The 16473-nt window shown below is 42.3% G+C and overlaps 1 protein-coding gene across 8 annotated transcripts in view; it reads right to left on the bottom strand.

Moving 5' to 3' along the window:
- The window catches only part of SPIRE1 (spire type actin nucleation factor 1), a 163807-nt gene extending 151187 nt beyond the window's left edge, over positions 1-12620 (bottom strand). For 7 of the 8 annotated variants that reach the window (XM_061399972.1, XM_061399975.1, XM_061399971.1 and 4 more), the window contains exon 1: positions 12100-12543. In XM_061399972.1, the coding sequence (XP_061255956.1) occupies positions 12100-12376 (277 nt within the window). In that variant the 5' untranslated portion in view covers positions 12377-12543. Of the gene's footprint in view, positions 1-12099 lie in introns of all 8 variants that reach the window. The other variant, XM_061399976.1, reaches the window with a different exon arrangement.
- Between the last annotated feature and the right edge of the window lie 3853 nt (positions 12621-16473).

Genomic DNA, 16473 nt, shown 5'->3' on the forward strand with positions numbered 1-16473 from the left:
CATTACCTCTGGTCTGAAGAGCCATAATACTCCTAACTGGTTTGGTAACTTAGAGGCTGCTAAGACCTAATGATAGTATGAAATGGCCAGTGGTGTCTTTGCCCTCAGCTTACTCAGTTCAATCCATCTTCTACAAAGTTTATCTTCCCAAACAGAGGAGTCTGCTTACATCATTTTCCTGCTTAAAATGGTTCTGTAACTATCCAACACCTATACAGACTATAAATACAAACTCAGTCGTGAGGCACAAAAAGGCCTTCATCACCTGAGCCCTCCCGCATACCTTTCCAGCTAATCTCCTCGTCCACCCTTCCCACATACATCCGACACTCCAGGCACAGTGGACGCCCACTGCAGAGAGGACAGACAGGTTCAGTCTCATATGCCAACTCCAAACAATTGGCAGTGACTGCCTGAGGCACCCTGCTGAGAACTAAAGATACTTATATTTAGCAGCAAAAATGTGATGAATGATTACGCAGCGCCTGCTTTTGGTATGGGGACGTGGGTGTCACACACATGCCATACCACAACTCGTGTACTATTGCTCTCTGACAGTTCTCCCACGTTTCTAAGCCTCTGTGCTGACTGCTGCTTCTGCTGAGCATGCTCTTCTCCTAGGATCCCACTGCTCGGATCAGACCCCATCAATAGAGCTCCCCTGTGAAACCTGCCTGATGTCACACCAGCAGAGTCAGTCCCTCTCTCCCTGGACTCACACAGCTTTCTGTATGTCTCTATTATTTGGAATCATTAGACTGTAAGTGTTAATTTATGCTCCTGTGACATTCTTGAAGGTATGAATGCACTTCCTTTCCCTCTGTATCTTCAACATTTAGTCCAATACACTTAGAAGACACCCAAGTACTGGTGAAACGAATACATGAAGACATGAATGGGGATTCCTCTAACATGCTATTTCACTAAAATCCAGGAAGATATGGCAAAGCCAGGACCAGACAACCTATGGGGACTGTCACTGGCATTCTACCACTACTCATCATATATTTCCATATATATCTATATCTCTCAGAAATATAAACTACTAAGGGAGTATACTAGATAGGAATTTGACTTCCAATTAGATTAGTCAGCAGAGAAAATGGGAAATACAAGGGGAAAAAACTGACTCAATTTCTTTAAAAAGTGCTCTAGCACAAGTAATATAAAAACATCTAAGAGTCAGTTTTCAGAAGCTAAATATGGACCACTAAATCTTATTATTATTAGGGATACAGCCTTTCCATATACTTGACACTAGTCAAATCCTTATTATATTTACACTAATGCCACTGCAAGGGGCCTGGGTTTGATAGCTCAATTGGTAAAGAATCCGCCTGCAATGCAGGAGCCCCGGGTTCAATTCCAGGGTCAGGAAGATCCAGGGGCAAAGGGATAGGCTACCCACTCCAGTATTCTTGGGCTTCACTTGTGGCTCAGCTGGTAAAGAATCTGCCCACAATGTGGGAAACCTGGGTTCGATCCCTAGATTGGGAAGATCCCCTGGAGAAGAGAAAGGCTAGCTACCCACTCCAGTATTCTGGCCTGGAGAATTTCATGGACTATATATATAGTCCATAGGGCCGCAAAGAGTTGGACACGACTGAGCGACTTTCACTCCCTTTATTTTTAATTTATTTTAATTGGAGGCTAATTACTTTACAATATTGTGGTGGTTTTTGCCATACATTGACATGAATCAGCCATGGGTGTACATGTGTTCCCCATCCTGACCCTCCCTCCCCATCCCATCCCTCAGGGTCATCCCAGTGCACCAGCCCTGAGCAACCTGTCTCATGCATCAAACCTGGACTGGCGATCTATTTCATATATGATAATATACATGTTTCATTGCTATTCTCTCAAATCATCCCACCCTCGCCTTCTCCCACAGAGTCCAAAAGTCTGTTCTTTACATCTGTGTCTCTGTTGCTGTCTCGCATATAGGGTCATCGCTACCATCTTTCTAAATTCCATATACATGCATTAGTATACTGTATTGGTGTTTTTCTGACTTACTTCGCTCTGTATAATAGGCTCCAGTTTCATCCACCTCATTAGAATTGATTCAAATGCATTCTTTTAAATAGCTGAGTAATATTCCATTGTGCATATGTACCACAACTTTCTTATCCATTCGTCTGCTGATGGACATCTAGGTTGCTTCCATGTCCTGACTATTGTAAACAGTACTGCGATGAACACTGGGGTACATGTGTCTTTTTCAATTCTGGTTTCCTCGGAGAATACGCCCAGCAGTGGGACTACTGGGTCATATGGCAGTTTTATTTCCAGTTTTTTAAGGAATCTCCACACTGTTCTCCATAGTGGCTGCACTAGTTTGAATTCCCACCAACAGTGTAAGAGGGTTCCTTTTCCTCCACACCCTCTCCAGCATTTATTGTTAGACTTTTTGATAGCAGCCATTCTGACCAGCGTGAGATGGTACCTCATTGTGGTTTTGATTTGCATTTCTCTGATAATGTTAAGCATCTTTTCATGTGTTTGTTAGCCATCTGTATGTCTTCTTTGGAGAAATGTCTGTTTAGTTCTTTGGCCCATTTTTTGATTGGGTCGCTTATTTTTCTGGAATTGAGCTGCAGGAGTTGCTTGCATATTTTTGAGATTAATTCTTTGTCAGTTGCTTTGTTAGCTCTTATTTTCTCCCATTCTGAAGGCTGTCTTTTCACCTTGCTTATAGTTTCCTTCGTTGTGCAAAAGCTTTGAAGTTTAACTAGGTCCCATTTGTTTATTTTTGCTTTCATTTCCATTACTCTGGGTGGTGGGTCACAGAGGATCCTGCTATGATTTACGTCACAGAGTGTTTTGCCTATGTTTTCCTCTAGGAGTTTTATAGTTTCTGGTCTTACATTTAGATCTTTAATCCATTTTGAATTTATTTTTGTGTATGGTGTTAGAAAGTGTTGTAGTTTCATTCTTTTACAAGTGGTTGACCAGTTTTCCCAGCACCACTTATTAAACAGATTGTCTTTTCTCCATTGTATATTCTTGCCTCCTTTGTCAAAGAAAAGGTGTCCATAGGTGCGTGGGTTTATCTCTGGGCTTTCTATTTTGTTCCATTGATCTATGTTTCTATGTTTGTGCCAGTACCATACTGTCTTGATGGCTGTTGCTTTATAGTATAGCCTGAAGTCAGGCCAGGTTGATTCCTCCAGTTCCATTCTTCTTTCTCAAGATTGCTTTGGCTATTTGAGGTTTTTTGTATTATAAAGTGTGAAATTATTTGTTCTAGTTCTCTGAAAAATACCGTTGATAGCTTGATAGGGATTGCACTGAATCTATAGATTGCTTTTACTTCAGAGAACTACAATCCCACAGGCTGAATGGTGAGGCCAAATAAAGAAAGAAAATTACTGATTTTAAAAATCAGTATATTAAATGTAAATAAAATACACAATCCAACTTATATTACGTATGATTACATTAGATAAAAAACAAATCCAAACTATATCCTCCTTGTAAAAGACACACCTTAAATGTAAGAACATTAAAAAGTGATAGTGAAATAATGGAAAAGGAACATACTGAGTATATTTTAGTCAAAGAAAGCCAATGTAACTGTACACACGTTAACTATAAACACACAGACTAACAGATCAATCTACCAAGAAGTTATCACAACTCTAAATTTTAATGCACCTAAAAATACAGTCTCAATAGAAATAAAAATTGACAGAATAATCCATGGATCAAAGTAGAAATTACAATGAAAATTTGAAAAATACTTGAACTTAATAATAAAAATGTGATGATATACCAAAACTTCTAGGAGAGTGATGTCAGAAACAGTGAAAAACTTCTTTTCATCAAAACACAACACTAACAAGGTGAGACGGAAAGTCACAGAGCTGGAGAAGTTACACATAGCTGGCAAATGGCTCGAATCCAGAGTACACAAAAATCAGAACATATGAAAAGAAGAAGACACAAAAAACATAACATAAGTAGATTAGCAGTTACCAGGGGCTTAAAAAGGAGAATGGACAATTATTGTTTAACGGTTACAGTTTCAGTTTGGGTGATGAAAAATTTTGGAAACAGATGGTGGTGATGGTTGTAAAACACTGTGAATGTAATTAATCCCAGTAAGTTAGTTACAACCTTAACTTTTATATATATATGAAAAAAAACTGGGACTTCCCTGGCAGTCCAATGGTTAAGACTCTGCCTTCCAAAGGAGCAGTGAGCACAGGCTCAATTTCTGATTGGGGAACTAAGTTTCACATGCAGAGAGGTGGGTGAGACCAAATATTAAAAATAATAATAATAATAATAGAAAAACGGTCAAAAGACCTGAACAGGAACTTCATAAAAGTCCTTTTCATCCTTATGAAAAATAAACATAAAAAAGCACTCAACCTGACTAGCCATCAGATAAATGAAAATTCAAACCATTAGAAGATTTAAAAGATATGTACAACCCAAATAGCTACACTTCTCATTTGTTAACCACATTTCCAAGTATTAGGGTGGATGCAGAGCAACAGATACACTGCTAGTAAGAAAGGTAAACACGAACCAGCACTTTGTAAAACTGCTTGGGCATAGCTACCAAAACCCAAGAGACAAATGCAACAACCCAGCAAGTCTACTAGATGTGCTTAGATTTTTAGACAGGAGAGGAGTAGTAAATAATTTAATTATTTTCAAATAGACACAACACATACCAAAGAGTCTTTAAGAGATTCTGATTACCAGCCTATCATCACTAAAACCAAAAACGGCTTTGAACTCTTGAGCACCTAGGTGAAACCTGCTCAAATTGCATAAAAATCTGGTATAACATTTTCTTGATGTATTTTCTTTGTATAATGAGGACAGTGCAAGCAGCAAAATAGTATGTCTATTTAAAATCAATAGAATCCCAGTTAGATATTGCCCTGAGAACAGCAAAGTCTGGACCAGATAAGTTGAATAAACTCAAAAGCCATGCAAGAAAAAAAAAAATCTTGTCTAGTCCTGACCTTATTATACTGCCACTCAAAAATAATTTAATAGAAGTTAGAAGTAGGGAAAACATTATACATTTCCTAATAAACTTGCACTACTATTTATATTTATAAGTATTTTTCTAGTCTCTAAGTAATCAAGATCCCATGTAATGGTGTAAAGTATGTAGACAACACCAAAAACCATTTTGCCCAATGATACTTAGTTTTCATCTCTTTTGTTTGGTTTAAGACATCAGGATGAGTACATTTTATCTGCATGTTGCACTTCAGAGCTGTAATGAAGACAATGTTCACAAAACAGGGAACTACCTCGCATCTGGTAGCTGTGCTACCAGTCACCATTCTGCATGGTTCTGCTGCTGCTTCGGGGACACCTCTAGCCCAGAGATGCAAGAAGGATGTCCCCAAGATTTATCCCAAACCAGTTCTTGAGCATCCAAGTATCTCAGTTAATCCAGACTTGACCCCAGGCCACATTTCACTGACCTCCCATCAGCTCCAGTCCATCCAAGTTTGTACCCCAATACAGGCTCCTCTGGCTTCAGCTCCCAGGTATCGCTGGCTTATGATAAACAGCTTGGGCAGACTGCTCTCTGAATCTTCCTATTCAACTTGGCTCTGTGGTATTTAGTAAACAACCGCTGAACAGAGGAATGAATATACAGGCAGACAGTGGTGCAAGCCAGTAAAGGCGAGGTACCAGACAGACATGCTTTTCAAATCTAACGAAATCTGAACAATGAAAGTAATGAAGCCTTCTACCACTTTATTCTTCTTCTGTATTAAAAATAAAACAACCTCAGTAGCAACAGGGACACCACCCCTGAGCTCCTTGGAGATACATCTGATTCCAGGGCTGGGGCAGAAAATATATAGGATAAGCCCTGAAACACTGTGTAGTGCAGAAAGTAAGTGCTTAACACAAGAGGGAGGGGCATAGAGGGACACAGGAGCCAACACAAAGGCACCTCCAATGGCCACAGTTGGAACAACTGGAGCAACCAAAGAAATAACCTGGTAATAGGTAACAAAGTATAAAATATACAAGATTCCAGACTTAATAAATGATAGAATAAATAAGCAAACAGGGAGAAGAGTCAAATCTTCCTTACAAAAGAATTTCAAAAAATACTAAGTAAATATTCACCACTTCAGAAGGAGGCCCCAGTGAATGCAGCTCAAAGGTTTAAGTATAGAAGAGGCAAAAACAGTAAAAATTTTAGTGGAGAAGCCTGGCAAACAAGGTTCACATTGCTAGAGGTGTTGTCTGGACACCACATGCCCAAGTCCAATGTGACAAGGGGAGCCCTGCCCCTTCCTAGTAACTCTCTGCACAAGTGCAAAACGTCAGTCCAGTCAAGAAAACATCAGGCAAACCTAAACAGAAGGACATTCTGTAAAACCCCCAGCCAACCCTCCTCAAGACTGTGAAGGTCATGAGAAACAAGGAAAGTCTAAGAAACTGCCACAGAGCAGAAGAGACTAGTGAGCCATAATGACTAAATGCACTCTGCTGTCCTGGGTGGGACTGTGGAACAGAAAAATGACACAAATGGAAAACTAGCGAAATCCAAATGAAGTCTGGAGTTTAGTTAACAGTAATGCTGATGGTTAGTTTTGACAAATGTACCCAGAAATATAAGATGTTAACATGGAGGGAACAGGGTAGAGGCACACAGGAACCCTCTGCACTATCTTTACAACTTTTCTTCTAAAATTATCTCGTTTTTTAAATTACTTTAAAAAAATTACATTTGGCTATTTGGCAACAGGGATATCTTCCTCATAGTTTTAAACAAGTACTGTATCTGGGAGAGGGAAGTTTCCTTTTTTCTACTTAGCCAACAGGAAGCAAACGGGAAATACCATACGACTCAGTGACACTGTGAAGGTGGGATGGGAACTGTTGCCATTGTGCAGAAATTGAGTAGGAATGTGATTTCGAGTTTACAGACAAGACAGGCAGAGTGCAACTCACTGTCTCTTATCAACCCACAGTCCTTGGCAGATCAATGATTTTTTTCCTTCTAAACTTAGTCAAAAACTCTTAGTAAAACAAAGAGCTTCCCCACAGAGTCCCAACTTACTTAGGAACCAGTATCTATATATGACTAATACTTGCCCACCCTCTGCATGAGGCAGAAATACAGATACAGAACCACAAACCAATTATTTCCAGACCTTAATGTTAGTTGCTCAGTGGTGTCCGACTCTCTGCGACCCCATGGACTGTAGCCCGGCAGGCTCCTCTGTCCATGTAATTGTCCAGGCAAGAATACTGGAGTGGGTTGCCATTCTCTTTTCCAGGGGATTTTCCTGACTTAAGGATCAAACTTGGGTCTCCTGCATTGCAGGCAGGTTCTTTATCTAAATCTGAGCCACATCGGGCTCTCATTATTCCAAAATCTCTTCCAAAAGTGTCTGTGGCCACTCTCACAAGACCCAAGTGGAAGGTTGTGTGTGTGTGTGTGGGCTCAGTCATGATAAACTCTGTGACTCTATGGAATGTAGCCTGCCAGGCTCCTCTGTCTATGGGATTTTGGTTGTTGGAAAGTAAACTGGAGCCAACGATGACAGCAATCTTAACTGATTACAGCTAAAATATCTTAATCTTGCAAACAATCATCTCAACACATGGTTAAAACCCCTTCCAGAGGCCTGGAAGGGGACTGTGTGAGAAGCAGGTTCCAAGTTCAGCTGTGTTAGCTTCATGGTAAACTGGTCACTCTGTTTATGTTCTATTTTCTCCTCTATAATGACTAAACCATTTACATCACCCATGGAAACTTGAACACCACGTGCACAAGTTTTGTATCTGTAGAAAGGACTCAATGCATGTTTTTAAAATTGAATTAAGCCCACGTATCTGGACATATTGTTCAAATGTAATAATTCTTATCTGTTGATATAAATGACAAGGTATTTCACCAACCCATAACACTGTCATTCACCCCTGACCTCTACCCTGGTCACATACATCTCAAGTATTCCTTTCATTTAACAATAAGGATGCGTACACTCAAGAAAAAATATCAAGAGTAAAAAAAATTAATGTTTTAAAACATGTTTTCACTACTTTGACCTTTCACTACTTTTCACTACTTTGACAAAAATTAATGTTTTTAAACATGTTTTCACTACTGTCTCTCTTTAAATTCAAAAAGGATCTTATTCAATACCCACCAAATGGCATGAACCCTGCTGAGAAGCCTCACTGATCACATCTCTTCTCAAATTCCAAACAAAGCCCCAGTGGCCCCTACATCAAGTGATGTCTTTAATAATATGCATTCCACTGTTCTTCCTGGGAAAACCTATTACCAATCTTACCATTATTTTAAACCAAGATGTGCTCATAATTTTGAAAGTGTTCTTTATATATCTAAAGCTAAACGTACATCAAAAATTTTGAAACCAAATCTGAAACAAGTATTTTCATCAGATGGATATTTAAAATCCACAGGGCTGCTAAGATCATACAGCAGTTCTCAGCTCTAGAACTACTGTTAATAACTCCTGTGGATCCCAGGAAAAACACATTCTACTCTAGCGGAGCCGGGAATACAACCTAAATCCTATCAATGACTACTCTCTAAAGAACGGGTATATTAAAACTTGTCTGAAGGTCAGTCAAGTGCACCGGTGATAAATAGCAGATAGTGTATCAGGAGCCTGCGTGAGTGTCTAACTTCTGAATTAATGATGTGAATGAAAACTTCATCAACATGTATATAAGAAATTTTTACCAGGCAATAAGGTCTTTTTATGACTACAAACACATAAACACTGGGGAAAATTAAAATTTTAAGTAAGCCACCTAAGATAAATCACATACCCTCTTGATTCTAACCAACAAATCACCTTCCTGTCATCACAGAAATACTTCATAAACATAGTACCCATTTTAAGATCCTGATTCATAATATAATTTTCTGCCTCTTAAAATATTCTCTAAAGAACTAATTTTTCCTTCTTCTTTAATCTCCTTCAGCCCTATATCACACTACTATCATGGACACATTAGTAAATGACTTAAAGTTACATCTGAATGCTAAATAAAATTATCCATTCTTGTTTCCTTCTAATATTGGTTTCATTTCCATGCCTCCTACATTTTTCTATTTCTCTTACAATGCATTTCTAACCTTTTAATTCAACCCAAATGGGGATGTTCTGTATGTACTGATACTATTAAAAGAAAACAAGGACTAAAATCAATTACTGCTGCTATATTCAATTCCAAAACCAGTCAAGAATGAATGGGAAGTGCTATTTCTTTCTATGGGACTAAATGGAGTGACACTGCTGATAGTGGTAAGAACCAACTATTCAACAACGGCAGAGGAACAGTAACCAGCAGAAAGATTCCCCACAAATACCACCTGTCACCTCCCAGACCAGGGGTTCTCAACCAGGGACAGCGGGCCAAGCCTGGAGACTTCAGCTGGGAGAGGGGGCGGGTGATGACCAGCAATCTAGTGGGCAGACACCAGGGATGATGCTCAACACCCTACACAGGCACAGGAGAGCGCCCACAACAAAGAGCTATTCAGTCAAAAATGTCAGTGCATAGGCTGAGAATCCATAAACTCAACATGTGTTTCAATTCCGGGTAAAAAAATACAGAAGTACCATGGTGCTGTGAAAGGACCACAAGATCAGGGGAGGGAGGGAATGAAATTTTACTGAGTATTTGCTACCTATCAAGCCTTGCATTAGGCACTTTACACATACCATCTCATTTAAACCTCCATCCCATGGGAGAAAAGTGATCTATTCTCATTTTACAGATGAGAAGGTTGAACTCAGGGAAATTAAGGAACTTATTCAAGGTCACTCATCCAGAAATGGAAGGAATCATGATTCCAAATCAAACCAAATCTGTTCCTTTCCACAAAGGCTAGAGGTTAAAAGACCAGGATTTGATTCAGAGTTACCAATATGAATTTGAGCACATCACTTAACTTCCTCAACCTGCATTTAGAAAGTAAGTTAATGGATAACATCTGAAAATACAAATGCTGTCAAATCCCAACAATTATGTTGAACATCTTATAATAAAAAACAAAGTGCTTCTTAGAATGGAAGTTCATGATTACCATTTTTCCTTAAAAATAGAATTTATACAAGGGTGAAGAGTACCAAGTTGTACAGCGTTTTTAAGAATCAAGAGTAAACGTTCAGAAGATATGGTGCCGTCCACCACCACACAACTACTCTTAATACTAGAAAGAAAGAAATTATCTAATATAAACAATATTTTTGTATGAACTTCCCAGATTTTCAATCAATTGACCCAAAAAGCTCAAGACCATTTCAGCAACTTTGATGGGGCTCTCTACACAACAGAGGAGGAAAAGGATGGATTACAAGTCCAATACGGCTGCTGTGGGAAACAACTCTGCCATTCTCTCCAGAGAGCCAGAATGTATTCCAAGAGATCAATACATTATCATTCATACCAATGATGAAAAATGTAAATCATTTCAACATAAGGTTATGGCTTTTTAAAAACCTACCACCAGAATCCATCAATCTTTGACAACTAAACTACTGGTAGGTTCACAAACACAACTTGAAATCTGGGATTAAATTCAAGGATAATGTAAACAAAAAGAAGTTTGTTCTTTCTAGAAGTCATCACAACTAATGTGACTTCTAAAAGCAGGTTGCACACAAACACTTTTCCCCTTGAAATCTTGGATCTCCAGGCATGGTTTTGCTGTATTTTATAAAAGTATATTTTCATATCATATTAATACGCTGTAAATAAATTATAAATGCAACTATTTCCCACTAATATTGTCCAAGTTTAAAAGCAATAGACACATCAAATAAACTAAAAATTTGTTTGAAATAATTTCAAAACAATCATTAAAAGACTGGCTTTAAATAAAATTCTAAAAATCTGTTTACCCAACACCAAATATAAATAATAAATGTTCTGTTGGAATTGACAGAACTGATAACACACTCTTTTGACTGTTCTCTATTTTAATCAATTAAATAAGGATTTTCATTAAAACTATTCTGAAGCACATCTTTCACTTTAAGCATTCTGACACTTTCATCAACTTTCTAAAACTAAGAGTAGATTTTTAAAATGTTTTTAACATATTTGTCTCTCAGAAGACTGAATTAGACAAAAACTAATAGAAAAAACCTATTACCAATCTCTTTAACATCGACAGATATTTGGGTAAACTGCAGCTATATGCTGATGGGCAGGTGATAATCCCAAAGAATTTACATTGGATAATAACCTAAGTAAAACCCATTCTATGTGACATCCCGTCAACTTTTTACTTTACAAGCCTGTTTTTTATTACAATAAATTTTAACGTACAGAGAAATCGTATTATATTGTTTGTGTGTTTTTAACCAGTGTCTTCATTTCTCCCCAAATAGCAGAATTCTCCTCAGGGCTCAGATTTCTTTACATTTCCAACCGAGGGAATATCGCTGCCCATCTCTGAAAAGCATGATCTGCTGACAGCTCCCCGCGAAGACTCAGCGGCCGGGGACCAGGTGCGGGCGAACCTGGGCAGCGCCCAGCGCATCCAACCTGGGTTCGGCCGCGAGCCCCACGAGCGCGCGTCCCACGACTGACCCCGCTCCTCCCCGCCCGGCCGCCGGCTGGTCGCCCGGACAGGCCGCAAACTGACCCTCAGACCCACGCCCCCCTCCCGGGGCCGCCGCCAAGACCCTCGCCCACGCACCCACCCACTCCGGCGGCGCTTGGCCGCAGACCTGGCCCGCGTCCCCGGCCTCCCGGGGCGGGGAAGGGGGCGCTGGGGGGAAGGGCCCGGGGCACGGCGGGGGTCCTCCGCGGGAGATGGGGGGCCGCGGTGGGGGAAGGGCCCGGGGCCTCGGCCAAGGTCTTCCAGTGGGAGACTGAGAAGTAAGCAGGGCTGAGGGCCGAAGGCTGGGGTAGGGGAGGGTCCTGGTGGGGCCGGCGCCCGGGGGAGGGTCCTCCGTGGACCGTGGGAAATGGGGGCCGCGAGGCGGAAGGGTCCGGGGTCCGGGGTCCGGGGTCCGGAGCTCGGGACTGAGGGTTGCGGGCGGTGGGGAAAGGGCCTGCGGCGGGGCCTCCTGCGGGCGAAGCGGGTCGCGGGGGAAGGCTCACCCGCGTCGCCGGTGGCGGGCGCCAAGGTGACGGCGCCGTCCCTCCACAGGCGGATCTGCGCGGCCGAGCGCACCCGGCGGCGGGGCTGGCGGCGGCCGGCGTCCGCGGCGCGCAGGGAGCCGCAGCACTGGTAGCACACGGCCCACGCCTGCTCTTCGTTGATGGGCTGATTGTAGAGCCGCAGGATCTCCTCCAGGCTCAGCGCGTCCTGCGAGCCCGCGGCCGCCCCGGCGTCCGGAGGCCCCTCGCCGCCCTCCGGGCCGACAGGCTGAGCCATCCCGCGGGTCGCGCCGCGCTCCAAGCGCCGCGTCTCCTCAGCTGTGGAGCATCGTCTCTGCGCGCCGCCGCCGCCTCATCCCCGGAACCCCGCCCCGCGTGCCGCGCGCGCCGCCGCGGGGACAGGGCGGAGACCAGGCAGGGACCGGGCTGCAGAATGAGCTGGGGGAGGGCCGAGGGACTAGGCGTGGGCCCGCTCGCCTGACGAGACCACCGCCAGCCGGTAGCGGCGCAATGGCGTCCGCGGCCCCGCCCCGCGGCGCACAGCCTTGGGGTTCGCCCCGCCCTCCAAGCCCCGCCCCAGGGGCGCGCCCCGCCCAGAACCCCGCCTCCATGGCTGCCTGGCTCCGCCCCGCCTCTGTCCCGGATTCTCCGCGCCCTCCGAGCCCCGCCCCCAGGTTGGCCCCGCCGCCAGGAGTTGCCCCTCGCCTGCAGCCGCATCTGCATCACACCCACGCCAGCCTCCGCGCCGGCACAGACTTCTTACTCGCCTGGCCTCTCCCCTCGCGTCCTGTTTTGCTCGGTTGGGTACTGTCGCCATCAACGCACCAGACCGTTCGTTCGGATAACCTCCTTCTCCGCTCCCAACTTCACGAGGGAATGAAGCCCCAGGAGGACAGGGTCTTTATGGGTGGGTTTTGCTCACTGGCTTCTCCCAAGCGCACGGATCAAGGCCTGGGGTACAAGCCTGTAGCAAACAATCGCAGACGTCCTTCGGATTCGTTTGTGACGTTTGTACAACTCTTCACCAAGATAATGTTCCCAGTGACCACACGCCTCATAGCCCAGCTAACCCAGTATGTTCATACCTCATGAACCGCTATCACACGGGCATTTAGGCATAGAAGAAAAGGAAAAAATCCTCCTGGGCCGCGATGGACCATTAAGTGTGCGATAAAAGAGAGTTCTTGGATAAAACAACCGCTCCTTGGCAAATGAGTTTAATTGGTAACACTCCACTCTCAGACCAGTCCTGTATGAGAACCTTACAGAGTTGAAAGCATCAATCAGTAAGATATGTATCTAATAGTAAATACCAATAAACATTTTAAGGCAGTTTTATGTGCAGTGTTAGATATTGCACCCTCAACAACTGCATCTTATAGTGGAAATTATTAATACAAGTCTATTCTTAATGCCTAAGACACCACAGTACATAAAGCAGGAATAGGGAGAAGACAAAAAGCAAGAACAGATAAGACTTTGAAAGAGGAAGGAAAAGCTTCTCCCTGGGCACTCTATTATAATTTCATTACAAGAGATACAAAACAAACCTTTAAAGTAATGTCACTTAATTACCGGTTCATAATCCAATTTCTAAAAAATGCACTGTGTGTGTGCCACATCCCCGAAAAGACAAAGGTCTAATTCCTTACATGATGACATAGGATAGATGTAGATATACAAAACCTCTTGATTAAAAACGTAGAAACTAATGCTAAATTTTTGCTAAGTTTAGACCCCGTGTGAATTTTGAAAATACAGATGACTTTAAAATATTACTGTTTTGTTTTTGTTTGACTCTGCCTCGTGGCATCTTAGTTTCCCTACCAGGGATGAAACCCCAACCCTTTGCCATGGAAGCCTGGAGTCTTAACAACTGGCCTCTATGGAGGCCCCTAAAGTACTCGTTTTGAATAATGCAGAGAAACAGAGGAATGGTCTACTTTGATAGACAATAGCACCATCTTCTGGCCTTATGGGATATTGCTGCAGTGTTGCACTTGGACAGCTACAGCCAAAAGTCACAAACATTTTTGTCCTTCCTCAAAAAACCACAACAAACGGTGGAAAATTCTGAAAAAGATGGGAATACCAGACCTGCCTCTTGAGAAATCTGTATGCAGGCCAGGAAGCAACAGTTAGAACTGGACATGGAACAACAGACTGGTTCCAAACAGGAAAAGGAGTACATCAAGGCTGTATGTGTATTGTCACCCTGCTTATTTAATTTATATTCAGAATACATCATGAGAAACGCTGGGCTGGATGAAGCACAAGCTGGAATCAAGATTGCCAGGAGAAATATCAATAACCTCAATATGCAGATGACACCACCCTTATGGCAGAAAGCAAAGAACTAAAGAGCCTCTTGATGAAAGTGAGAGAGAGTGAAAAAGGTGGCTTAAAGTTCAACATTCAGTAAACTAAGATCATGGCATCCAGTCCCATCACTTCATAGCAAATAGATGGGGAAACAGTGGCAGACTTTATTTTGGGGGGCTCCAAAATCACTGCAAATGATGACTGCAGCAATGAAATTAAAAGACGCTTGCCTTGGAAGAAAAGTTATGACCAACCTAGACAGCATATTAAAAAGCAGATACATTACTTTGCCAGCAAAGGTCCATCTAGTCAAGGCTATGGTTTTTCCAGTAGTCATGTATGGATGTGAGAGTTTGACTATAAAGAAAGCTGAGTGCTGAAGAATTGATGCTTTTGAACTATGGTGTTGGAGAAGACTTTTAAGAGCCCCTTGGACTGCAAGGAGACCCAACCAGTCCATCCTAAAGGAAATCAGACCTGAATGTTCATTGGAAGGACTGATGTTGAAGCTGACACTCCAATATTTTGGTCACCTGATGATGGTCAACTGACTCAATTGAAAAGACTCTGATGCTGGGGAAGATTGAAGGCAGGAGGAGAAGGGGATGACAGAGGATGAGATGGTTGGATAGCATCACCGACTCAATGGACATGAGTCTGGGTAAACTCTGGGAGCTGGTGATGGACAGGGAGGCCTGGCGTGCTTCAGTCCATGGGGTCGCAAAGAGTCAGACACGACTGAGCGACTGAACTGAAAAAAACCACCAAATGATTTAATCAACTGAGCAACCCATGAGCCAGACACCTGCTAATCCTGGCATAGGGCAGTGAATAAATCTCAGGAGAACAATGACAGAAAGAAGAGAGCAGAAGTGAGGAAAAGAAATCCAAATTTTACCTTCAATGTTAAAAGATGTAGTCTTTAAAAAGATTCACAAGAGAAGGATTATTTTCCCTTCTTAAGTGATAATTTTTTAAAATGTGAATAGATTTTAGCAAGAAAAATATTTTGGCACTAAATCACAGGAATATATAATATTACATACAACAGAAGGCCTTTGTTTTATTTTTGCCAAATTCATTACTGATATATTGTTTAAATTTCTTTCCTTTGTTAGCATATGTGGAATTAAGTTGTGGCAAGATTCTTGAGAGTCCCTTGGACTCCAAGGAGATCCAACCAGTCCATTCTAAAGATCAGTTCTGGGTGTTCATTGGAAGGACTGAAGATTCTTGAGAGTCCCTTGGACTGCAAGGAGATCCAACCTGTGCATTCTAAAGGAGATCAGTTCTGGGTGTTCATTGGAAGGACTGATGTTAAAGCTGAAACTCCAATACTTTGGCCACCTGATGCGAAGAGTTGACTCACTGGAAAAGACCCTGATGCTGGGAGGGATTGGGGGCAGGAGCAGAAGGGGACGACAGAGGATGAGATGGCTGGATGGCATCACCGACTTGATGGACATGAGTTTCAGTAAACTCCTGGAGTTGGTGATGGACAGGGAGGCCTGGCGTGCTACGATTCATGGGGTTGCAAAGAGTCAGACATGACTGAAAGACTGAACTGAACTGAAGATGACTAGTTAAATGTTTGATGTTCCTTCTGTATGCAGAAAAAGTAAAAGGTAAATCCTTAAAAATCCTAGCTATCTTCTGTTATAAATCCATTCATTGTATACCCCGAACACTTGATGCTTTCTTATACAGAGTGTAATTGTACTAATTTTTATGATTTTTTAGAACCTTTTGCAATCTGGATAAGCCCCAAACTGTGCATCACCCCCCAGGACTCTTAGAAAGTGACCACTGACAACTCAGAGGCTCTCAAAGGCTGACACCACCTCTGCAGGTTCAACCAACATTGTGGTGTAGCTTGGAACCTTCCCAGTTTCTCATTCTCATCTCAAATTCAAAGATTCAAACATTTTTATGTACAGTATACTTTGTTCCAATTTCTGTCATTGATTTTATTTTCTTATTCTGTGGCTTCACCACCTTTAAAAAAATCAGTCTATGTAGTTAAAATGTCTGCATGACTCAGATCAACATTTG

The sequence above is a fragment of the Bos javanicus genome, chromosome 24 (assembly GCF_032452875.1).
Source record: "Bos javanicus breed banteng chromosome 24, ARS-OSU_banteng_1.0, whole genome shotgun sequence".
Taxonomy (NCBI): Eukaryota; Metazoa; Chordata; class Mammalia; order Artiodactyla; family Bovidae; genus Bos; species Bos javanicus.